The sequence below is a fragment of the Amblyomma americanum genome, chromosome 2 (genome assembly GCF_052857255.1).
Source record: "Amblyomma americanum isolate KBUSLIRL-KWMA chromosome 2, ASM5285725v1, whole genome shotgun sequence".
NCBI lineage: Eukaryota > Metazoa > Arthropoda > Arachnida > Ixodida > Ixodidae > Amblyomma > Amblyomma americanum.
In genome coordinates, this window is record NC_135498.1 from 87,476,639 (window position 1) to 87,503,228 (window position 26,590).

General features: G+C 45.3%; 1 protein-coding gene across 2 annotated transcripts in view; it reads right to left on the reverse strand.

Annotated features, from left to right (window-relative positions):
- The window catches only part of LOC144121559 (ficolin-1-like), a 61,235-nt gene extending 35,208 nt beyond the window's left edge, over window positions 1–26,027 (reverse strand). The window contains exons 1-6 of one of the 2 annotated variants that reach the window (XM_077654831.1): window positions 25,838–26,027; window positions 19,319–19,434; window positions 16,908–17,050; window positions 9,542–9,647; window positions 7,325–7,492; window positions 129–4,715 (exon numbers count right to left, since the gene is read on the reverse strand). In XM_077654831.1, coding sequence (XP_077510957.1) covers window positions 4,438–4,715; window positions 7,325–7,492; window positions 9,542–9,647; window positions 16,908–17,050; window positions 19,319–19,421 — 798 coding nt within the window. In that variant the 5' untranslated portion in view covers window positions 19,422–19,434; window positions 25,838–26,027 and the 3' untranslated portion in view covers window positions 129–4,437. Of the gene's footprint in view, window positions 1–128; window positions 4,716–7,324; window positions 7,493–9,541; window positions 9,648–16,907; window positions 17,051–19,318; window positions 19,435–25,837 lie in introns of those variants that run through there. The other variant, XM_077654832.1, reaches the window with a different exon arrangement.
- Between the last annotated feature and the right edge of the window lie 563 nt (window positions 26,028–26,590).

Consider the following 26,590-nt stretch of genomic DNA (forward strand, 5'->3'; position numbering starts at 1 on the left):
GTCGAACTAGGAATGGTTGGTAAGCATTTCGCGCAGAGGCATCTCCGCAAGCTAACGCGTTCAGATTGCACTGTGGTTAACATTGCGTTCTCAATTTTTTTTTTAAACAGTTACACACTGTGCACTGCTTCAGCATGTTTTTATTTGCGTGTTTTTTTACACTTAGTATACAGCAGGGCATACACCCCGAATGCCAAGTGATTACAGATCGACCAACAGAGTACATACACAGCCATATCCGAACTCGCATCATCTAGTCACCTCCAGATCACAAGCAAGTTCCTCTTTACACAGACAAGCGCTGTTGCCAATGCAATCATCGCACGCTTCTTCGGCATCTTCATGCATGTCCATTGTCGAGATGCTTTGCCGCTTTTGAACACATGAGCCTCTGGGGCTTAGAGGTACCACGTTCGCTTCGAGACACAGGGTACCGGAGTTCGATCCCCAGCCCGTTTGATCTATAGTTGTGACGTCAGACCACACAAACCACCATGTGGCCTTTGATGTCAACGCTAAATATGATTTACTACGAAGGTTGTAATGCCACAGAACCTTTTGACCAATAGGCAATTATCGTCCCACAGGCGATGTGATTCGCTTCTCATGGGAAGTGTAATGCTATCGCGTTAAAAGCCAGCACATCACAGGCACGACGGCACCGACGTCTCAGGGCCGGGCGGCATTGAGCAAGTTGTTGCGCGAAGCGCCTAGCATGTGCTTCCGCAATAATGGCTTAAACTTTGGGGGCCGCCGGGTCTAATACCACGTGCGGGCCGCGTGTCTAGGACCCAGCTATACCGGATACCGGCAGTTTGCCTCAGCACAACGCCAAAGCATGAAAACTTCAAGCCGGATTGTTGAAACAAGACTAGCAGAAGAGTGAAATTTATGAGTAAGCGTAAGGTGACCGACATTAGGAATTTTAATGTGTAGAGAATTGTTTAGGCACTAAATAATGACGAAAACCTAAAAGCGGTGAAAAGCAAAATAGATGTAAGCGAAAATAAGATGTGTGCTGTAAGAAACAAGGAGCGTAATTGATTACCATTATGCCTAAAGTAGAAAAAAACAGCCGAATGAATCTGCACACCTGTGTGCAGAAGCCGAAACAATCAGGTTGTTAACGAACGTCGAGTAATAGTCCATCCCACTGCTAACGTAAGTGGTAATAATGAAATCTTTGGAGGCACTGCAAATGCAGAAATGAGCTGGGGAGGACCAGGTTACTGCATCAATGTGTTGAAGGACGGTGGGGATACTCTGATAGAGAAGCTTGCAACCATAGATGCGCAGTGCTTCAAGACCTCGAGCATACCAGAATCTTGGAAGGATTTCAATATCTTAATTATGAAGAAGCAGGACCCGAAGGATTTGAACAACTGTAGACCGATCAGATTACTGTCTAATGGCGACCAGGCACCCATTAACGAAACCGATAATAGAATTTGAGCAAACTTAGATTTCAGCCAACCAAAAGGACAGGACTGGCTTGCGTGAAGGCTGCTCAATAACAGACCATATCCATGTCATCAATGAAGTGGTATACAAATGCACAGAATGCTCCAATAAATTCTTTCTTGACTTCATGGACAACATAGGGCTTGTGAAAACGGGGAGAATAATGCTGATTTGAGCACTCACTATGGCCTTCTGGGTGGTAACCAACGCCACAAATCCTATAATATTTTCGTATGGGTTTGGTGGCTATTTTTTACGCCATCGTTGTCTTCAGTGGTGAAATGTAATCAATAAATATAGTAGCACCAAGATCCCGCAAACAAGCGGTTCGATCATGTGGGCATTTTTGCGTTTTGTTTATGTGAGGACGAGGCGGTTGCGAAGGAAGGAAAGACCGAAATACTTTCACTCGGAGTAGACGCCTGAAACGCGAAGCGACAGAAGAGAATCGCGGGGCAAACGGGGTATAAAGTACTGCCGGTGCCACGTATGCAAAATTAATCAGACTGCCTCTACCTTTGGGCATGCGATCAGGAGTCTTTTAACGCTGAGATGTGGAGAGCGAGGGTGGTGGTTCACGTGGCGCAGATTATACTCGCAGCCCTCTCAAGCCCACTGCTGAGCCATTCACGGCATTCCAGCTGCTGTTGAGGACAACCCACCCTCAAAACAAAAGCACAGGGCAGCGCACGACTGCAGCTATCCCTGTCGGCTGAAAAACTTTACACAATTGTTTTTTTTTCTTTAAGGCACGCATCGCCTTTAGAAGTAGTCTGGCTATACCAGGGTCGGCGACTCGTTTACACCGCGGGCACGGTGTTCATGCAGGTGCAAGGGAAAAGATACCTGTGTCATCTTTGTGAAAATCCAATTCTTCATTTTTTTATTATCAACGGTTCTGCTCGGAAATCTTATCTCCGCAACCCTTACCCCACTGTTAGGGTCTGGGGTCTAAGAAAAGTCAGCTAATTGCAGCACCTTTCATGCTTGCGATAAATCTTCCGTGTTCTAAAAATTTTAAGCACTTAGGACATTGAGCGATGCAGATCAAAAATTACAAACGGTTTAATTCAGTTAAACGGAATATCGCACAGTCGAGCTTCGTTTTGACAAGGTTATGCTTGTTATGTCTCAATGAATGAGTAATGGCGTCACAATTTCCAAGTCGCGTTGATGCCAAAGTGTCACACACAGACGGAGCGAAAACTGAAGCTGGCTTCCCACAAATCAAGGGGTGAAGAGATCCCACGTTGCAGGATTTTCACCCAGACGTTCTTCAGAATTTCGCTTTAGTTGAGACGCCATCGCATCCAAAAGCAACAGCCGTTCTTCTTCGGTATATTGCTGACGTCTGTGCAGATACTGCCTGCGTGCTTCCAATACTTTCTGGTGTTTCCTGCTGCCGCTGTTCTCATGCCTGTTGTTGTTCCCATCACCACACCCGATGATACTCTTCAACAGAAAACAAGGACTTCTTCGACTTAGCCTCCATGCTCACCCGAGAAGCAGCGCCTTGACAGAAGATGCTTAAACACGTCTAGAGGCCACTGCGAAGCGAGTCGGGATTCCTCTTCTGTTCCTTTGGGATATTCCAGGAGTTCCTGTCTGCCTCACCGCGGCAGCAGTGGCGGAGCAGCCTCTGACGTCACCTACGGGCCGAATACTTTCTTATTGGCTGCACCATCTGTGGCATTATGTAAGGCGCATTCTTCTGATTGGCTCCTCCGTGTCGCAGCTGTGCTCCTTCCCTCCCCCGTGTGTGCGTGCGCAGGTGCAAGAGGTTTGACGGCAATACATCCGTAAAGTGCGGCTAGTAGTGCCACTGCTCTAAATGGTATCATTGTCTCTTGTTTCTTGCAAATGCGTTAGCGATTTCAAGAAGAGAATTTAGTGGCGCTGGTTGGCGCATACTGATAGAAACGACTGAAGAGTGCACATACACGGTGCATGTGTTTGTGTTGTTCTCTTCCGTCCGTCTGTTAGCGCTCCGCTGTCGTTCCAGTCAACCATTAGCCAGTTGCCCCTTTTGCACTGAGCGGCTTTTATTCACAAGAACAAAATCAGAACGTAACACGATGTTCGTAAGCATTTGAAACGCTGCACTGATGACACAGAAAAAAATTTAATGCGCAAACGCTTGGATTACACCAAAAACCTTGAATTTATGAAGCATGCTTAGGTTTTTAAAATTAAGACTGTTCGTACGCTAGCATTCACCCTTCACAAAGTTGGCGTTTACACACGTCTCTTTAGAAAAGCAGATCGTGTGGTATAAAATGATCACTGCCTTTCGAGCCTCCCTGCGAAAGTGTCAGCGCTCTTTTAGTCTTAAAGATAAGCCTGTGGTTCAATGTGCCCGAATAGGAACTGACAAGCTGTGCAACTGACCAGAACCCGAAAACCGTGTGGCTACAAAACGCGCACTGGCCTCGGTGACTGGGCGGCCGTTATCACCCACAAAAACGTCGCGACGAAGTTTGGTAGTTCAAGGATCTCTTCTGGCCTGCTCTCCACTTGCTGCTCGCGCGTTGTCCATGGTAGAGCAGGTATGTGTCGTCCGCGGACCCTGTACGGTCCGCTAGATGGCCGCCTGAAGAGCACGTGCCACCATGTAGTCTCCGCCTAAACCAAAACTTCTAACCGGTTTTAGAACGTCTTCAATGAGTGGGTGGTTTGGTTCGCACGCCCCGTGAACTTTTCTGGGTGCTCTCTCTTCGGCGACTCCGGCCTCCCTCTATGTAATCTGAGGGAACGTGAACCGATGTAGTCTGAGAATGATTGCTGACTCCCCTTTTGGTGAATACGTCTGGTAGTGTGTCAAACAAAAAAAAATATCCCCTAAACCCAATTCTTCACTCGACTGCATTCCTGCCTTGGTTGCTAAGGGCGAGGGCTTGACTAGCGGCATTCGAAAACCAGCCTGTAACATCGTACAGAACACGGCGAATCTGCTTTCAGCTGCATTAAACAGCTGTATTATGCAGGTGTAACACTCGTCGGTCGGATCATCATACGCACACTGGGATATGAATAATGGGGAAAGTATACGGGGTGTCCCCTATTTCCCCATACAATGCCATCAGCACTGCTATCGTGGTGGCCATTTAGGTTAAGACCATTAAGGTTCGATAATAAGCAGTTGCTGTACCACCACGCGCCACCAAATGAAATTGCACAGTTGACCTCAGCGGAATCATTGTCCTGGTCGTGCGTGGAAAACTTCATTCCATTGCAAAGTTCCATACTGTCCCAACCTGTAAACGATGACGTAAGCAAAATAAGAGTCAATATTCTGGACACGTTCATTTCGAGGTGCATAGCAATAAATGGTGCCCAATCCTGTTTTGCAGCTGCATTGCAGCAACCGACTGAGAGGCGGCGATGGATAAAAGTGCACCAGGTTGCTGTAAATATGGGACAGGAAAGCCATCGTAATCGAGTATCCCCCCAAAAAATTTCACGAGAAGCATTTAAAACACAGTTCCAAATCAGTATATCAGTAAAACAAAAGACTAGCAGTCGTAACGCACGCCACTCTGTTTTCGATAAAATCTTTACCGAAAGAAGCTCAGGGAATAATATCGTAGTAGTATCTCAGGAAAAAGCAAAGCAGCACCCAGAGCGGATAATTACGGACTACATATTCTATCTTGCACCGTTCGATCAGGCGTTCATGCTCGTACCACCAGAGCACTGCAGGTGCTCGTCTCCACCCTTATGCGTGCATATGTGTGCATGTGTGTTTATGCCCGGGTGTAGGCTCCATATTTTCTACAGTTTGTTTGTGCGTGTGTTTAAGCGAAGAGCGGTGCACGAGCGCAACACGATGCTCGGATGTTTCCTACAACGCACGTGCCCGCTTCAGGGGGCCAGCGCTTCACCGCCAGGCGCCATTCCCTTAAAAATGGTCTATAGAGAGTCAATAGACTTCTTACAGCCTCTATTGCCTTCCTATCGATATTTCGTTTTTCTATTCATAGTCTACAGGCTGTCTACAGACAAAAGTCTACTAAACGTGTGTGGCCATATATTAATAGGATGTCTATAGACTGTCTATAGGATTTGTATTGCCTCTAGACTGTCCTCTAGGATTTGTTCATTTAGAGTCTATAGTCTTTACAGACAGAAGACTCTGGACAGTCTGTAGATAGCATAAATAAATTTTGTAAGAGACGGCCTCTGCTTCTGCATCCTGAAAAAGTCGCCTTTCAGCTCTTGTCCGGAGCCGACAATCTTCATCTAGCTCTACCACCATGTGTCCTGTTATACAACTAATAACAGGACACATGGTCCCTTGCACAAACTAACCAGAATGTATTAGTTTGCTGAAGAAAGTCCCCTTAGCCTGCTGTTTTTTACTTGCGCCAAAAGGCATTTGTTAACAAGAACAATGGGATAGATATCGACTGTTTAAAATTCGTTTGTTGAGTAAAGTATACTCTTCACTCTGAATATAAATAATTATCGCAATCGTTTTCCACAGCAAATGTTTTCATAGCTGACATCGTTTTCCACAGACAGAAAAACTAGACTCTTTGAGCCTATCCGGAACGACTGTGGGAAATGATTTCCGACGTTTTCTTTGTTTAGTAAATATAATTGCTCTGATTTGGTAAAAACCTAAAAAGACCACCCCAACTGGCTTGACATACTGTTTCTTCAGTCTGCAAGATTTTTTGTGTTTTACCTCGTTAAAAACGAAATGTTGACCTGGGCTTGTTAATGACAGATCACAATAAAACACAAGCGTCCGTGGTAAGAAACGACATGATTCCTGTCTCTCGTCCTATACACGTGCCCGTCCCACGATCCGGATAATTTTCAGACTAAAAGAGTGTGCACAAGGTGGCTTGCTCCGGGCATTTTAGCCACAGTACTGTTGCCTTCTTTATCTAATAAACGTTTGCTTGTTTGGAGAAATCAACAATTGTTAAATCTGTCAAGGATACCCGAAACATTTCTATTTACTTCTGAGTAAGCAGAGAAAGTTGGAGCACTGTTATAACAGTGCCAGGCTTCTTAACTCTTCGTTGCCAGTTAATCCAGAGCGCATATTTCTCATGTCTCGTTTTTGAACAAAACTATGAAGTTTGCCCTGATAGTGTTTCCTTTGCGCATGCATGGACACACTCTAGTGTATAACGCCTGAGAGCCGGCCTCTACTGGTATCAAAGCGGAAGTATGCCATATCTGCTGCATGCTATGAGGAAAGCATGCGCTAGGAGAGAAGCCAGGCTAATACGAGCGCTTTAGTCGAAAAGCACGTGTAAAATCTGTGTCGCCTATGGTGTATAATACAAATCTTTAGTTGATCCTTCTGCTTCGCTGCATGCCAAATTACCGCCAGATTTAATCAACGCTGTTGTTGGCATTGTCGCACTAATTGTAAGCTCGCTGATGCAGGAGCAAGTGCCCTCTGCGTAATCTTCCGTGACCTGAATGCCAGATCGCAGGGAGATAAAGGGGGACATGTCTACAACAGTTGCGTGGGCGCACAGGGTTGGTGGACTCGACACGCCCTTTAATTTTTTTCTTCAACTCTCTTTTTTCGGCACGCTGCACCGACAGTGGCCAAGTTAGACATAGTCTTTTTTTTTATTTAGGGGACAGAGGAACGGCCAAAAATCTTTCAGCAAAGACAGGTGCAAATGTAGTCGTTAAATGCAACCCTGCTTTATTGTAATATCTGGCCGTTTTGCTACCCTTTAAGGCGAGTACTGTAATCCTATGTGTGACGAATTACCAAAGCAACATAGCTTGAACTGCATGTCTTGGCATTTTGGCACACTTTATCACTTGCAGGACACTTTCAGTGTGACAAAGTGCAAGAAGTTCCGTTTTTACACAGCAGAAACTATCTCACCTGTGGGACCGAGAAATTTGCCTAGTTTCATTTCAAACAGTTCTTCCTCGCTGCCAACGCCGACACTCTCGTAATCCACTGCTTGGCTGTCTTTTGTGCTATTAATCAGCACCACACGGAGAGTCATGGTTTCTTTCCCGGATGTAAGAGCGTGCAGAGCGCGATTTCCTGCACCAAAACCCAAAAAGGCAGTCGATTAAATTGCGCACAAAATTGGTGTAACTAAGTCAGGTCGCTGCAGTGAACTGGGAGCATCTATATGCAGGGCCATTCACTCTATTTGCATGTAATAAGGAATAATTACTCAATGGCATCCAGCCAAGCGCAGCCATACGGCTAGAAAAGAAAGATGTGCATTTTTCTCACAAACATCGCAGTTTAAGAAAAATTCATCCTGGTTCGGAATACGAACCGGAGACCATTGCTTCACCGGAGCAGTTGCTCTACCAGCGACATTCTATCGGCACGTAATAATCAAAAGTGGAAACGATTCACAAAACAAACAAATTAACATCTAAGTAATAATGCCAGCAGTTGTGGTTAAGTACACCAATGCCATCTTGACAAAAGCAGTATATTGTAACAGGGAAAAAACGTTTTTGGGGGAATTTAACGTCTCAATGCGACTAAGGCTATGAGGGACGCCGTAGTGGAGGGCTGCGCAGATTTCGATCACCTGGTGTTTTTTAACGTGCACTGACATCGCACTGTACACAGGCCTCTATAATTTCACCGCCATACAAATTCTACCCCCGACCTGGGATCAAACCCGCGTCTTTCGGGTCGGCAGCGGTGCGCCACAGCCAGTGAGCCACCGTGGCAGCGAAAAAGCACTTGTGGTTTAGCATGATCGGTTTACCCAAATATACTGGGGACTTTCCCCTCACAATGTATGGGGTATAACTGTGTTGCTAATACTGAAGTGGCGTCAGCCAGGTGTCACAATAACTGTCACAAAGAAAAATTGTCGCTAGTTTGCCCCTGCTTATGTTTTAATAGGTTGAGAAGGTAATGAAACAGTATTGCAGTATGCTAATCCGGATGACCTCGTATTGGGCCCCTCTTTTCACCTTTTCTTTCTGGCACTATAGTAACCTAAATCAGAGGCCGTGGCCTTGTTATGACTGTCTGCAAGATAAACAGAGCCACCACTTTTCGTAAAGCACGACTTTTGCACCCCAAGATTACTCAATATTTTTGCTCCTCTTCCCGACTGAGTTCTATGCGTCGTGACCGAAATAACTATTTAGCCACGTATGCATTCATTCGTGCCCAATATTGCGTCGCGGAATTTTTAAAGTTGTCTTTCATCTTTTCTGTGCCTTATTGCCAAAAGGAATGGTTTTCTTCATAACCTTCTTTGCCAATTGCACTGACCGTGACGTCAAATCTGCCCCTTTTTTTCTTCATTAAAATACTAAACTGATAGCTCCGATATTGTGCTCCTTCAATATTATTAGAAACGTGAATAAAGTTCTCCGTATGTCTGTATTGCCTGGTTTAACCCTCAGTATTCTTCCATATCATCTTATCTAGTTGGGAAGCAGAGACAAAGCCTTTTAATAATACAAGCCCAGATCCAAGAAAATTAAATTCGGTGCCTTGTTTCGTTATTTTGTTGGCACAGACCTGAGTGCACATCATTTATACTCAACGGGCGGCGGATTCGCAAAGCGGCGGCTATTCAACACAAGGAAAATAGGCTACAGGTAAACTAGGTTAAAAGTAAACCTCTGGGTTCTATTCTAACAGCGTTTTGCATAATTTCAAAAGCGAGTTTTTTCCATCACGGTAGACATTGAAAATGGCCTGCAGAGCATGAACCGCAAATAAATTTATCGGCTCAGGCAGCCGATACCAGAAGTTGACGTGAATCATAACCAACTGGTTGCGGAGACATTGCTAGGCCTATATTTGCGCCCATTTTCAGCGATATTTTGTCTCCAATAAATAAAAGCTATTATCAAGGCAAAGAATTCAGCGTTATTTAGATGTTTTGCAGGCTTTCCGGTTCCGCTCTTCCACGTCAATGATCATCAGAAGCAGCAGAACCTCGGCTGCCCCTGCCACTCAATTGCTCATCACAGAATTCTGATGGCGGCTCGATGCTTTGTTCCAAAAAGGCTCATTTCATCACTACACTAGAGAATTGGCGGCTAACGACTAGTTTCCAGTTTTTATCTATGCTGCTAAGCCAGATTTACAAAGTGACGTTACCGATCCAGTATTCTTGAGCCGGATCGCCGAAACCTCGAGCATACTCGGTCCAGTTCCTGTAAAAGTAGTACGCGTTGTTTCCATACTGTCCTCTTCTCTGGATTACCTGAGAAACAAGAGGGGGGTTCATTATTAGCTGCATACTGCACATAGAAGTGCGTATCACGCTTTTTTTTAAGTAAAATACAGCGCAGCGACGACGGACAAAAACGAAAAAAGAAGACGAACAAGCTGTTCCATATAATAGGGAGTCTAAAAAAATATGAAGAAAAGAGGTGGGAAGAAGACGACGTGGATTAGCCGAAGACTAAAGAAGATGAAGAACCATGGTATATGGGGAGCGTAAAAACGGCACAAGGGACAAAGAAAGACGGACAACACAGGCGCTAACTTCCGACTGAAAGAAACATAGGCGACCAAAACGAACGTGGACCGTGAGGGGAACCAGGCGCATGCGCTCGGAAAGATAAAGAAAACCAGGTGAACGAGGAACAACGGACATGCACGACTCAGTTAATCTTTAAGAAGGCCAGCTCTCTTTTCGACAGGGAGATCGACGGCTTGCTGACACATTTGTCTTGCAAGGCAGCGATGCGAGCTGCTTCTATAATCTCGCGAGTTAACCGATCCCGGTGTCTGGCGACGATCGAGCACTTGTCCCGATATGGCGCACAACCACATTCCTTACAGTGTAAAGACAGATTGCTGCCAGTAAATGTTTTTAAATTATTATTGTATTCGCGAAGTCTCTCATTTAAGCACCGACCAGACTGACCAACATACCGTTTGCCACAAGAGAGAGGGATGTCGTAAACAATGCCTTCAGTGCATTTCACGAATTTCTGTCTGTGCTGAATGGTGCACTGCATCTTTTGGGGACGTTTATCGGCGGGCAAAGTTTTTTTTGGATAGCGCTCTTAGTTTGTCAGGGGCAGAAAAAACGACACGAACATTAGCTTCTGTTCCAATTTTCTTGAGGTTATGGGACGCAATGGATGTAAGGAATAACAGCAATTTTCTCCTTTCTTTCCGAGAGCCAGGACGGTAGTAGACTTTCCTGGAGCTTCTTCTTCAGTATTCGTTCGGCGACTGAAACACAAATATCAGCGGGGTAGCCTGAATCATGAAACCTTGCAATTTGTTCGTGAAAGCTTTCGCTTATGAGATGGGGGCATGACTTTTCAAGAGCGTTGTTCAAGCATGAATTAATAATGCCTCTTTTAACGAGTTTTGAATGGGCAGATGTGTAGGGAAGTACAGGTTTGTTGGCTCGAGGTAAATAGCTCCAACACACGTGGTTTTCTAGGAATTTAAACCGGATATCGAGGAAGCAAATTTTGTTGTTGGTAGGCATTTTGTTAGTCAATAGCAGCGGTGAAAAACACTCTTGTACATTAGCTAAAATACCGGATGCAACCTGCTCTAAGCACGATGGCGTACATTCAACCGGAAAAAGGAAATCGTCAACAAAACGGAAAATCCTGACTACATGAGGGCTGGCAAGCCTCTCTTGGAGACTCCTGTCAAGATGAGCCAAATACAGGTCACTAAGTACAGGGGCCAGACAAGACCCAATGCATATTTCCTGTTTCTGAATGTGAGCATCGCCTTTCCAGTTGATGAAAGTGGAGTGGAGATAAAAGTTTAGCAATTATCAAAAATTTTTCTTTCTCTTTCTTTGTCCCTTGTGCCGTTTTTGCGCTCCTCATATACCATGGATCATCGTTACCGACTCGCTCAAGTTTCCACCCTTGTGAAGATGAACAAGAAGCATTCGGTGAGGTGGAGAGAGACGATTGGTGGAGAAGAGAAGAAGGAGAAGACGACGACAAGGATTACGTGTACTAACGCCGAGGCTATAAAAGGGCGAGGAAGAGCGAGGCCCGGGAGTGAAGAACAGAGAAGCGGAGGATCCGGCGGGTCAGGGACGCTTCGGCTGGAAGAGAGCGGCGCCGAATACTTCTCCGGTGAGCTCGCGTTCTGCGGCTTCGCATCGTGGAGTTCCTGCCGTTCCTGAGCCCGTTCCGGGAAGTTCACTGAGGACGCTACCACCTGTTACGGCCAGGGGTGTATCCAGCATTGTTGCCACCCATAGGGGTGGTGCCCCCAGCGCCAACAAAACCGACATCACCTCCACGGGCGCTTGGGCCGGGAGCTTATGCGACGCAGCCAGCGACGCCGCCAGCGACGCCAGCCCAAACACTTCGAACGCCTCCACGCCGGCTACTGGACCCATACAACGCCGCTGCCGCACCGAACCAACCGTGAGCACGAACGCCGACCGCTAATAGTAGAACGCCAGTAGTAGACGCTGGTAGCAGTGTTCCCGGGTCGTGTGTATTTATAGTCTGTGTTTTGTGTTAGTTTTGTCAGTTTTGTGTGCTAGTGTGTGTGTCACATAGGGTGCATTAAAGATGCGTCTGTGTGGGTAGAACTGTCGCCTAGTCCATCCTTTCGGACCTAGTGTCATACGGGGAGATCCGTGACAAAGATAAGTGGCGAGCCTGTGCCAGGATTCATTTGCTTTTTCTTTTTGCTTTGTCTCGTATTTTTAGGATCTCTCGACGGCAGAAAGTATTGATTTGGCAAAAACGTTAGAACTGGCGCTCAAGCTAGGGTTAAACAAGGAAGAGGCGATGCGTCTCTGTGAGGAGGAGGGAAGGAGGCAGAAAGAGGAGGCAGATAGGCAGAGAAAGGAAAGGGCGCAAGCACGCGCAGACGCTCGCGAGGCAGAAGAGCGAGAAACGAGCTCGCGAGGCAGCAGAGCGAGAAACGAGCTCGCGAGGCAGAACAGGAGAAAATAAGGATAAAACGGGAGAAGGAGTTTATTTTGTGGAAACAGGCGCATGTCGCGGGAGGATATCAGGAGATAACGGACAGTGATCAGCGTTCCTTAACGGACACAGAATCTCCTAGACAGGCTAGAGTTTGTCCAAGAAAGCTGATGGCTCCTTTTGATGACAAGGGAGATGCTTTGGACGCATATCTGCAACGATTCGAGTGGATAGCTCTGGGGCGAATTTGGGGCAAAGCTCTGCAGCAAGGTGGGATACCGTGCAGTTCACTGTCGGACTAGTAGCGTTGCCCAAAAGAAACAGGTTGTGTGTCAAGGTTGTAAGAGGAGGTGTCATACTATGGATGACTGCCGATACAGAACGCAGGACCGAGCCGCATGCGTTGTCGACTCTCAGGCAGAGCTTGTCACACCTCCTGAAGTTCCACAGTTAAAAGAAGAGCAAACGCAGCTGGGAAATGGAGTGGTGAATGGAACACCCAAGTCGAAAGGAGCAATGCCGCTGATGGTTGAACAAACAGGGGACCGTCCTATATTGGTTCTTAGGGACAGCGGAGCCAACACAGTTTTGGTTCGGAGAAGCCTGGTGAAGGACGACGATCTTACAGGGGAAGCGTCGGCCGTCAGTTTTGTAGATAGCACAGTAAGGTACCTTCCCGAAGCCAGGATTATATTGTCCACGCCATATTATACTGGACAGGCAGTGGCCAAATAGTATAGCAGCCCATCTACGATCTCATCCTGGGAAACATTACTGGTGCAAGAAGTGTCCAGGACCCCGATCCCGAGTGGAGGATGCTCGACGTTGAAGAACGCCTAGAGGAGAAAAGGCCCACGACAGCTCAGACGGGTGCAGTCAGTTTATCGTCGCCAGTGGAGACAAGAGCTCAAGCGACAGCCCGAGCAACGCAGCGTCCGCTCTCTACTCCTGTTACGATGTGCCTGAGCGTAACACTGGGCGAAATTGCAATTATGCAAAGAGAAGACGCTAGTTTGAAGGCCTGCTTCGAAAGAGTAGGAGAAAAAGTGAAAAGAATGAAGAGTCGTGCGTCACTCGAATATCATTTGGTAAATGGACTTCTGTACAGGGAATTCATATTTAGTTCAAAAGGCGGGTCCAACTGCTGGTGTTACCGAAAGGTATGAGGGAGACCGTGTTACGCTTAGGACATGACGCCATTATGGCCGGACACCAGGAGGTTCAAAAAACGGTGTTTAGGATCACCGAGGAGTTCTTTTGGCCGCCTGTTCAAAGTGACGTTAAGTGCTTTGTTCGCTCATGTGACATGTGCCAGCGCACAGTTCTGAAGGGAAGACCTGATCCCGTACGTCAGAGCAAGATGCCAGCCGTCGACGTGATGTTTCAACGAGTGGCTAATGACATTGTGGGCCAATCTCTACAGTATCCGTAAAAGGCAATAGATATGTGCTTACTCTGGTTGACATGGCTACTCGTAATCCTGACGCTATTCCATTGAGGGCTACTGACAGTATCCAAATGGCGGAGGGTCTTGTGGAGATGTTCTCGCGTTTTGGATTCCCGAGGAAAATTTTGAGTGACCGGGGCTCGAACTTCACACCAGAACTAATGAAGGAGGTTAAGCGCCTTTTGTCAGTAAGGCAGTTACTTACGACGCCTTACCATCCCATGTGTAATGTGCTTGTAGACCCCTTCAAGAAAATCCTGCCAAGAGAGACCTACTGATTGAGATAGATATCTCCCTCCTCTTTTGTTCGCTTACGGCGAAGTACCGCAAACGAGTCTTGGTTTCTCGCCTTTCGAGATGTTATATGGGAGAACCGTTAAACGTCCACTGACAATACTCAAGGAGCTGTGGGCTAATAAAAAAATTGCATCAAATCTCAAGACAACATACACGTACGTTTTGAGTAGCGGGACAGGTTGAAGGAAACATGCAGGCTTGCACATCAAGGCCTGGAAAGGGCGCGCGAACGCTATAAGAGATATTATGAAAAGAAAGCCATTCACAGGAATCTGAATCCGGGTGATAGGGTTCTCATCCTCCTACCCACGGATCATAATAAGTTACTGATGCAATGGAAGGATCCATACCTTGTGACGCGGAAGAAAAAGGACATGGATTATGAATTATTTATGAATGACACTAAGAAGGTTTTTCATGTAAATATGTCGAAGTATGAAGAAAGGGGTGCCGCACGGTACGCCCCCAAGGTAGCATGCTCGGTAGTGGCCAAGGAGACAGGGTATGTTGCCTGCCTATGTGCCCGCGTGCAGTCGGAACAAAAATGCAGGAGGGGATGAGGTACTAATGAAGCCCAACGTAAATGAAGACAGACGATCACAGCTCTACTCCAAATCAAGGGGAAGATGTTTTCGGATAGGCCAGCCAAACGTAGGTCATAGGTTACAAATTATACGTGTATACAAATAGAGCCAACTAAACAGCTCTAGGTATTTATAGGATCTATCGTCGTTGTTGTTGTTATTGTTGATTTCTTGTTGTAGTTACTATTGTTATGTTATTATACAAGGGAGTGTGTTGTGGCCATTACCATGTTTATTAAGGACACCGTACGGACAACGGCAGTGGTGTGTTAGTGTTCCGAAATTGCAATTTGGTGTGCTCTGTTAGTGGTGTACTTTTGGTGTGTGCTGGACATCTGCAGTGTGTTGTGTGCTGGGTCCGGAATCGCCATAGAAGATAGTCGGTTGGCTGGATGGCTTGAACATTAGTATGACATCAGCAGTTTTTCATGAAAACCTTTCAGAGAGGGGTCCTTGTCACATATAATAGGGTGTCAAAAATAAAATTATGAAAAAAAGAGTTGTGAAGAAGACGACGTGGATTAACCTATGACTAAAGAAGATGAAGAAGCATTCGGTGAGGTGGAGAGAGATGATTGGTGGTGAAGCATTCGGTGAAGAGGAGGGAGATGACTGGTGGAGAAAAGAAGACGACAAGGCTTACGTGGACTAATGCCAAAGCTATAAAAGGGCGAGAGAGAGCGAGGCATGGGGGGGGGAACAGAGAAGCGGAGGATCCGGCGGGTCAGGGACGCTTCGACTGGAAGAGAGCGACGCCGGCTACTGCTCCGGTGAGCTCGCGTTCTACCGCTTCGCAACGTGAAGTTCCTGCCGTTCGTGAGCCCGTTCCGGGGAGTTAACGGGGGACGCTACCACCTGCTACGGCCCCGGGTGTCTCCAGCGCGGTTGCCACCCATCCGGGTGGTGCCCCCAACAACACCGGCATGACCTACACGGGCACTTGGACCGGGAACGTATGCGACGCAGCCACCGACGCCTCCAGCGACGCCAGCCCAAGCACGTCGAACGCCGCCTCGACGCCGGCTATTGGATCCATACAACGCCGCAGCCGCACCGAACCAGCCGTGAGCCCGAACGCCGAACGCTAACAGCAGAACGCTAGTAGTAGACGCTGGTAGCAGTGTTGCCAGGTCGTGTGTATTTATAGTCTTTGTGTTTAGTGTTAGTTTAGTCAGTTTTGTATGCTAGTGTGTGTGTGTCACGTAGGGTGTATTAAATGTGCGTCGGTGTGGGTACACCTGTCGCCTAGTCCATTCTTTCGGTCCGAGTGTTCTCCGGGGAGATCCGTGACACAAGCGCTTTCTTCGTTCTTGTCTGTCGTCGCTGCGCTGCTTTTTACTTCTTCAGTAAGCACCAACTCGCCCAGTTTTCAGTTCTTCGACGCTTTTTTTTTTCCTTACATATTTGCTCTGGCAATGTTCGGATTAGATGGAATTAAACAGCACTGCGATGGTGAGTTGCATAGCTGCGCCTCCTGACTCTTGAATATTGCAAAATTGCTTCTCATTGGACATTTTTCTTCTCTGCCTGATAATATCTGTTAGCGCATCGATGTGAGATTTTCCAAATTTCGTGAGCAGCCCACAGCCTTGGGAGCAATCTACAGTTGCCGCGGTGAATTTCCTCTATTATATTGACACTGTGGTTTGGAGGTCCACAATCAGACACTGTCTGCACGCTGGAACTGCCGGAACTGCCTAATCCACAATATCATTCTGAGCTGTCGGACTACCTGCACCATTGTCCATGCCAAATTCGCGCAGAAACTGGGCCTGACAACTCACCGTCAAAATCCGGTCCCAATCAAACTCATGTTACAGTTGCACGCATTGATCGAAGGAGGACTTCTGCAGTAGATAACGTCAGAGTTTGTGCTGACTCTTCGTTCTCCGGAGTCTTCTTGCCTCAAGTCGAAAAAAGTTCTTTTTTATGCAAGAAATTCTTGCTCAGTTCACTAGAACCAACAATATGTGTTATGAACCGCAATTCCTACAGCAGAATATGAAATAAATTTCTCCTTATATTAAGCTAAAACTTTGTTTTCTTACATAAGCAGGAGTGGCCCAGCTGTTGTGCAAAAATTTTAGAAAGTCTCAATCGGCCGCTAATGCGTAGTATTTGCAGCCTTAGGTTCAGGTAAAATACCACACTAGCACCTGAGCACAAGTCTGGCTGACATAGCGACAGCTGCAGCAAGCGCGAAGAAACGGTATGCCGGTGGAGAGCGACATTCCGAATAACTCTCTCATAACGGCTATCCTCACCGTCCAGCCTCCGCCGTCTGTGTCCATGTCGCAGTACACTCTCTGTCCCCAGGGCCCAGCAGCGTCATGGAACAAGGTGTACACTCCACTCGTGGCGCCTCCGGCTCGCAGGATATCACCGCAGTGCTGGGGCTTAAACTCAACTGCAAGAACGAAAACACAGAAAATCTTTTTTTTTTCCTTCGATTATACCAAAGGAGAACATGAACGCTGTCTGTGACAGGCTTCGCTGGCTTCTAGGCAGGATTGCTTTATATGTATTTTTATATTTCTTCAAGCTGAAGAGACCGTGTCAGTGATAGAGAAAAGTCAATCGTGACCGTTTCTTGACGACGAGAGTCGAGGGAAAGATATCGTCAGCACTGTATGTAAAACAGTATTTCCTGCACTCTTATCTTTGCGTCACAGATGAGATGGGCACCAACATATTCCCCGAAATATTGGTATCGCAAACGAAGGAACGCCGTGCATGCACTACCAACATTCCACAAGTCATGGCAACCTCTGCTTTTCTTGCATATACTACCTAGAGAATGAGGTACCACCTCTTGTCCATCGACTAATAGCGAAAGAAATGGACCCATTCGGCATTGCAACGCGTCTGCATTAAGGCACAGCTTTTTTTTATGGGGCTCCTTGTAAATTGAGTTTGGTCTTTGCAAGTTCAACAAAGTCCTTTTGATTACATGAGCGCTACTTAAGTCGAATCACGGGCTGTGCACGCTGAAGCTTCGCGGGTTTTATCGGCGTCTTCCAAAGAACGCCAGTCAGTGTACCTGAAGCTGTCTAGCGTTTTTGGAGGCTGAGTGTGTGTGGTCAAAATGAAATTAAATACAGTTTAACCTTCCTAGAAGAAATAGAAATATGTGCCAGTGTGTTTAATTGCATTTTGTCAAATATTGTTCTTTGCGAGGGAAAAATCAGCAAATTACTTCAACACCACCAAAATACCGTTTTGCTGCCGTTCTTTCAGCGTCTTACCGTGGACGGTATTTGAGTGAGATGAATTGGGCTTCACGTATGCGTCGTTGGTGTCAGTGCGTTCTTAGCGATCCACCATATGAACGAACGTCCCTTTTTGGCCGTCTACTTTATTAGACCCTTTAATCTTGAGTACGATGTACGAAACTCTTTCAGCTGCCATCTAGATGCTACATTCATTGTAAAAATATCTAGACTGCAGCAAGCCGTTGTTGGCAGGGAAAAGAAGAAGTTGTGAGGGAATCCGCTTTCCTCTCGCTGGCCCTAGACGTCCCCCTCCTGAACTCTCTCCCTTCCGGCCTACCACGACCGTTCTCGTCCAGGCCTTCCTCGGAATACCATGCAGAGGAAGGGAAGGGTCACCAGCATCGCCCAGGATGCGTTTTCTACTTGAAGAAATGTACAATCCTTTCCCTCTTTTTCAAAGTAAACACAATATACCGCGTATTTGTCACATTCCTATCCGTTGGTAGATGATATGATTTTTTATCGCACAAGGACATCTGTGGCCAGAGAGTACCATGACACAAGGTTTTTTGTCTACCCAAGGTGGGGTCAAAGACCCAATACCAAAGTATTTCAACGTAAAGAAGCCGAGTACTAGTCAGGAGAATGCCTGCACTGACTGCATCACCGGTGCGTACCAGGTGGCACTGGGGATCGTGCTCCGCACCTACAGTGTGCGAGGCGGGTGCTCAAACGACTAGGCCCGCTCTGTGGTCTCATCTGTTGTTAGAGACACTGATATATATATATATATATATATATATATAAGCGTTAAAGTCATCCCCACCTAGTGTTCATCTTTGGCATACAATTCCCTCATTCGTCCGTTACTAGAATATGCTGTAATCATCTGGGACCCTTTCACGGTAACAAACATTCAGAAATCAGAGCGAATGCAGCATAAAGTAGTTAGATTTATTTTTAACTCATATGGCCGTGCATCTGTAAGTGAGCTCCTGATGTGAAGTGGTTTACCCCCAGTTGTTGAGCGTAATCGTGTTTGTGGATTAAAGTTTTTCTTCCACCTCATGCACTAACAATAACCTCTTTGAACGCACGAAATAATTGCTTTAAATATTCTTTTTTTTTTCGAGGACAATTACTGAATGGAATAAACTTAATAGCGAGACTGTTAATCATAATTCTTTATTGATGTTTGAAAAGTGCCTGCAAATGTTATGAAATTGAGTGTTGATATGCTTGTATAATGTTTTTTTCCCATCCTGCTATGATCAGTACTAAATATCAGTATCTATAAATAAATAAAAATATTAAATAAAAAATTATGTCAGACATAAAGCAAAGTTCTAATTTTAACGTGGATACGTTCCTTGTAGCTGGCTTTAGACAAACACTGTTGTAGCGATACCGGCAGTTCTCCGTTCTTTCAGATCTCCTGAACTCCCGAGTCAGAAACAACTTACACTTGTTGATAAGCATCCGAAGTAGACCAAAGGACGGCGGCGTGGTGCCCATTGCGTAGGCGAATGCGGCCAGGAAAAGTATACAGGGAAACATGCCGAACATATTTTCGGGGTGCCTGCCGAAGAAAAGGAAAGTGCAAAAATGGAGAGAACAGTGAAAATGACCCCCATGTCTCGTCCGGCAGCTCGTGTTTTAACACTGTAAAACGGGAGCTCCGTTCCACCTAAACTCCTTGCTTGCTTTTTGTTCCGTCTTTTCAACCAGTTTTTGCTCAGATGACTAAAACAGGCTTTGATATACGCGCCTCGAAATTACAAGTAAATCTTCTGCATTCACCTGATTTGTGATGATGCATCTCACGGGCATACCAGGGAAGCAAGCAAGCACAGCCACTTAAGTCACGGTAAAATATTCCCAGAGTCACACAGTGTTTTGGGGCATGCCGCAGTCGGGGGCTCCCTACTAATATCAACCCCTTGCGGATATTCAACGTGAGCTGACTTCGCGCAGCACGTGGATGCTTTGTCCCTTCACCACCGTCGAAAGGCGGTTTCCGTAGTGGGGATTTGATACATTGGCCTGGTGCTTGGCAGCCAAATGCCACAGTCCTTAAGCCACCGGGGAGCTTATGCAAGAAAGCAAATGTTCCGCAAACGCGCACACGGTTGCGAATTTGGTCAATAAGTTTGCTTTGTTATTTTGCCGTTTAGCTTAGTCTGCTGTAATGGTTTCTTCAGTATTTAGGCGGGGAAACAAGTTACATACCATTTAAATACGTTCAGTGTTAGCTTCAAGAACAAACAGTATTTATTTATTTATTTATTTATTTATTTATTTATTTATTTATTTATTCATTTATTTATTTATTTATTTATTTATTTATTCAGATACATACAGCGCCCTGAAACGGCCATTTTTGTAGGAGGTGGGGGGGGGGACAGAGAAAAAAGGTGCAGGTAGCACAATTCAGCAACAATAAGTGTAACGCTATGTTCAAAAGATAACGCAAGATACACAACGTATTCAAACAAGAAAAAAATGTTCAAAACAACCTATATACAAGAACTGGATACAAAAACTACAGTTGTGTATACAAAGCGTACGAAGAAAATTTTACACACTAAGTAAACAAAAATTCGGCAAGAGCACCATGATTGCTAGAGGTCGGCACAGACACAATATGCTCCGGCAAACCATTGCAATAATGAATTGTATTAGGGAAAAACGCATATTTGAAAATGTTGATTCGACACTTGTATTCACGAACTTTTAATGAGTGATCTATTCTGGCGAATCTGTAGGTAGGATCAAGTATATATGTTTCTTTCCTTATGCCCGTTGCACCTGAATAAATTTTATGGAATAGCTTTAGGTGGATGTATTTCCTTCTTTCTTGCAGGAGGGGATAGCCCAGATTGATTATTATGTCAGATGAGCTTTGGGTGAAATTAAAATTTGAGCAGACAAATCGCGCTGCACGCTTTTGTATGCGCTACATATTTCTGTGGCAGGATCCCATGCCGAGCATCCGTATTCCAATATAGGGCGCACGTTTGAAAAGTAAACTGTTTCTTTTACTCTTGCAGGGGCTTGCTTGAAATTCCGTTTTAAGAAGTTAAGGACACGGACAGCCTTAGCTGCAATGTAGTCTATATGTTCATTCCAGGAGAAGGCATTCTAAAACAAAACACAACAGGAACCACATTAGCAGTTTTCCAATCATCTGCTAAGGGACCGATATGAAATGATTTCTGAAAGAGAGTCATCAGGAATGGGACAATTGACGCGGCACAGTTTTTTATTATGTAATTCGAAGTATGATCTGGACCGGGTGCAGAGTTCTCGTTCAATTTTCAGAAGTGTTGTTATGCCCTGTTCTGAAGAGGATATTTCGTTCATTTGTGGAAAATTCTGCAGTGTTTGTATGCCACTAGCCTGGGGATTGCACTGTAAGTACACAGATTCGAAATAGCGATTAAACTGTTCAGCTTTTCCTTTCAGGTCTTCTACATATTTATTGTCAACTATATTATTCTGAATAGCATCCTTTGCTCCTTGCTTGTTTCTGACGTACGTCCACACTTCTTTCGGGTTGGTCTTTAATTTTTCACCCAGAACGCCCAGATAGGTACTTTCTGCCTTGAACATTTCATTTGCTATCTCTTTATTGAGTTCTTTCATCTTGCCACGCAGCTCAGGTTTCGGCGATTTGCAGTACAAGCGGTGCAAGCGGTGTCTCCTTTTTATCAAGGCCCGTACGTTCCTGTAAATTCAAGCCTTATCGGTACGGCGTCTGGAAGAGATAGCACGAGACGGTACCAACGACTTTGTTAGTGATAAAAGTTTGGTTTTCAGTAGATGCCACGCCGTGTTTACGTCAAGGAAAGACGTGCGTGGTCTAAAATCGGGCTGGAATGCGTCTAATTCTCTAGATAGTGAAGAGCAATCTGCTTGGCCACAGTGGAATACCAGTCACGGTGGTGGACAGCGGCGACGGCTTGCAATGCAAGGAAGGCTTGCAACAACAACTTCATGGTCACTTATACCGGGCATTAAATCTACAGAAGCAATGAGCGTGCGGTCGGAGCAAAACAATAAATCCAACAGAGTTGCACCAGTTGAGGTTATTCTCGTAGGACCTTCTACAAATTGAAACAGGGAATGCGCGTTGATCATTACAAGAAAGGCAGAGTAAACAGGCGAACGAGTGTTGATTGTCGGCCGAAGACAGAGCCAATCTATGTTCGGTAAGTTGAAATCTCCGCCGAGAACAATACACGTTGCATTTAAGAATAATAATATAACGCTTAACTGAAATAAGGGTTGGAGAGTGTTGGAACCAGGTGGCGTGGCCTGTAAAATCCAAATGCCATCGAGGTACTATTGTTTTGGAACAACCTTGAACCAGACTGCCTCATATGACTTGCTTTAGACATTAATATGTATGCTGCTCAAACTGCTCTCTACAATGACTAAAACACCACCGCCGTGTGCGTTACGGTCCTTTCAATAAACGGCGTAATTAGATGAAAATATCTAGTAGTCGCTTATAGTGCTGTCTAACCAGGATTCAGTACCCATAACTACGTGTGGGTTAACCAAATCTAAGAGTGCAGCAAAGTCATCCTTTTTTGTTTTTAAGACTACAGTAATTGATGACAATGAGCTTCAAGTCATTTGCTGGCTGCAACCTTTTTACTAGAGCATTTCGTGGTGGCTATTGGCCCATACTGGTTACTTTATCATTCGTACTGTCATAAATAAAAACTCCATTTTACATGGTCAGCTTGTAAAAGTGCAATTTAAATGAGCCACTACGGTCGCGTGCTAAATGAAATAACATTTTTTTGGAGCAATTCTTACTTTTTTGAGTAATCTTGGGGGATAGAAAATTCTGTATTTTTAGTTTACGAGCATCATCAAGCACTCCGTGTTTGTGCTTAAATGAGAAGAATTTGACAATCAACGGCCGTACCTTCTGGTTCGTGCTGTCCTAGCCGGTGCGCTCTTTCTATAAACTGCGAACTAACCGAAATGTTTAGTTTCTCAGAAAGAAATGAAAAGACTGTTGCCTCTCATTCTGTCTATGTTTCTTCCTGTGTATCCGGAAGGCCATAGATTATTAAACCGTTCCTTCGTGACCTGTTATCCAGGTCATCTTGGCTATCCTGCAATGCCGCAACCGAAGAGACTGCTGTTTCAACACGTGTTGAAATATTTTTTACTGCGCAGCCGCCCATTTACTGCCTCTTAGTTTTTTGTATTGTTTTCTTGCTAAGGCACTGTCTTCTTTATCCGTCAGCCCCGCTGTGGCTAACGCAGGGCATTAGCCGGAAAAAATGTCTAGTCACCATTACTGTCGCAGACACACCTCCAGCGCAGCGTGCTCTGACCTGTCAGACTCTGCTGAACATCAAGGAACGTAGAGTAGAGCTCATAAGCAGAGCTGAGCATCTAGTGATGCAGAGCGCTAATTGGCAGCAAAAAAAATAAAAATGGTTTTTGGGAATAGCGCAGTATCTGTCACATCTCGGCGGACACCTGAACCGCGCCGTAACGAAAGGGATAAAGGAGAAGTAAAAGAAGGAAGGATGAAAGAAGTGCCGTAGTGAAGGGCTCCGGAATAATTTCGACCACCTGGGGATCTTTAACCTGCACTGACATCGCAAAGCATACGGGCGCCTTTGCGTTTCACCTTCATCGAAACGCCGCTGCCGAGGTCGGGTTCGAACCAGGGTACTCCATACCAGTAGCCGAGCACCCTAACTACTGAGCCACCACGGTGGGTAATTAGAAGAAACCTATATTGAAATTTAGAACCTGCATATGATCGAAGGTGAACTTATGTTCTGGCAGTCATCACATCAGATTGAGATTCCAAGCGCCCGAGAATCCATTGAAGGAAGAACCGGAGATCATAATCTGTAACAACCACGGAAAACTCCGCGATTACTTAACTTTAAGAAGTCGAAGGATATTTACACAAGTAGATTTGAAAATTATTTTTCTAATAATTCTGAGACAAATATACCGATGCCGAGAATATTGTCGAAGTTCAACCTTCAAGTGCGCAATATTTGTTTGGGTGTTGTAAAATTTTGTCCTTCACATGTTGTAAAAACTATGCCATTCTATGAACCTAATATTGAAACTTTACACAAAGAAGTCTGCGGGACCTGATGGCATCCCGAACTTGTTTTTTGTACGCTACTCATTATGAACATGTCGATACCTTGTTGTAATATTTCGCGTGTTTCTAGCTTCCTGTACACTTCCTTCATCCTGGAAAATGGCTCAAGTTGTCCCTTTATTCAAGAGCGGTGACAAGCAAACAATATCCAATTATAGACCAATCTATCTAACCTCTCTTGCATGTAAAATTTTAGAGCACATCATCTACAAACACATTATGGAATACCTGAAATCACATCATTTATTAACGAATGCTCAGCATGGCTTCAGACGCGGTTTCAGCACTTTGGCACAACTTAATGAATTCACTCATGATATTTGCAATAACCTGGATGCGGGCAATCAAATAGACGCAATATTCTTTGATTTTTCGAAGGCGTTCGATACAGTGATCCACTCGAAACTAGTGTATAAACTTAACGCCATCCTGAAAAACCCCCACCTTCTCAACTGGATTTCAAATTTTTTTTCTAATCGTTCTCAATTTGTGTCTTTCAACGGAAGTAATTCTAGAATAGCAGACGTGCCCTCAGGAGTTCCACGTGGTTCTGTATTGGGTCCCATGCTTTTCTTGATTTTTATTAACGACTTAGCTTGTGATATCACCTCTAAACTACGTCTGTATGCTGATGACTGCGTGTTATATCACAAAAACTACATGCCTCGATGACCACTTACACCTTCAGAAATCATTCTCAGAATTTAGCTCTTGGCGCGATACATGGCAAATGACGGTTAACATCCGCAAAACCGTTGTTATGACTTTCACTAAGAGAACAGCACCTCCCGTATTTACTTACAAAACAAACAATACCCCTATCCAGAGTGTGAATCAATACAAATACCTTGGTCTTCTTTTTACACCGAACATGTCATGGTCCAAACATGTAGATTTAATAACCTCAAAGGCACTTAAAAAGTTAGGATACCTGCATCGCGCAATAAAAGCTGCTCCTAGAGATAATAAAATACTAATGTACAAGTCGCTAATCCGTCCGCTACTTGAATACGCCTCTCCTGTCTGGAACCCGCATAAACAACACGGAATTAACCAAATCGAGGCAGTCCAGAAAAAAAAGCCGTTCGCTTATATACCACAGGTTTGATCGGGATTTCTCGCCTTACGCAGCACTTTCATCACTGGGCCTGCAACTGCTCTCAGCTCGACGAAGGGCTGAGTCTTTAAAATTTCTGCATTGTATTGCTAACTCTTCTTGCCGGACCTCTTCAAATGATTATCTAATCCCAGCTATACCATCTAAAACTAGAATTCACCACAGCCTAAATATCACTCCTTATTTTGCCCGTACGAACACATTTATGTAAAGTTTCTTTCTGGAATTCTGGAATTCTTTACCTGGTTGTACGCTCTCCCTTCCCTTAAACTGTTTTTAGAGGCTATTGAATAGTATTGCCTTTTCTGCATATGTTTTTTTTCTCTACTCACAATGTCTCTGCTGCTCGCCATTGTTGTGCTCCTTGTTTCTCTACGTGGTTTTGTTTACACACACCTCTGCAATAGCCCAATAGGGCTGCAGTGTGTACAAAAAAATTCAAAAATAAGCAAATAAAAGAGCACTGGTGGTTTAGCGATTACGACATTCTCTTGTTGAACAGGACAACGTGAATAATTGCAGAGGAACTTCATTTCCTACTGCACTCTCCTTGCCTCAAGTCGTAATCATCCTGCAAAATATCCTATCGCCCAAAGGTTAAATGTGTTTAAAAATAGGCTTGATTCGCGACTGCTGAGCGACTGACTCAGTGGCGCTTTCACTTCCCAGCTCTGTGAGCACATCGTCGGAATAAAAAGTTGTGACACTCACCTTCTAAGCAGGCCGCCGGTTTAAATCGCGGTTGTATCTTTCTAAGCGCCTAACAGAAGACGTGAAAACGCCCGAATCAGTCAGCACGTCTGATGGCAACGGAGCGCACCGCATGGCTTAAATAGGCAGCGGGAGGAAACATGAGGCGCGTACGGGTCAAGAGCCGGTCGCCTACGTTTGACAATACCTGTTGTTGGGCGAGTTGGTGCTGACGATGATCCATAACAGCGCGACAGACGGGACAAAGAAGAGGAGACACAAAACACAGCGCTGACTCACAACTAAAACGTTTATTGGCTGCCAGCCAGTATAAATACTGGCCTGGTGGCCGGGAAAAGAATACAAGCACGCTTGACTTGCGTGATATCAAACATCGCCAGTTCATCAGGCACGTGTCAACATACAAGAGTCATCAGTGCAAAATATCACCCCTACAGCAGGCACGAGTTTTCATTCACAATCAAGGTAGCGGGTTTTCTTATCCGACCAGGCTACAGAGGGAGTGCTGATACACTGATCTGAAGTCCTAGCTATCAGGTGGGCTTCTATTATTTCCCTAGTTAGCGAGTCGCGGTTCTTACCTAATACAGAGCATTCCTTGTAAAGGGGAAAACAAGTTTTTGAGTCGTCGTTGTCTTCCTCGTCATCGTCATCTTCGTTGTCTTTGCAGTTTCTGCAATGTTTTGCTACGTGGCCTGTGATAGTGACCCGAGAGACATTATATTGGTGCTCCTTTAATCTTTCGTTAACACA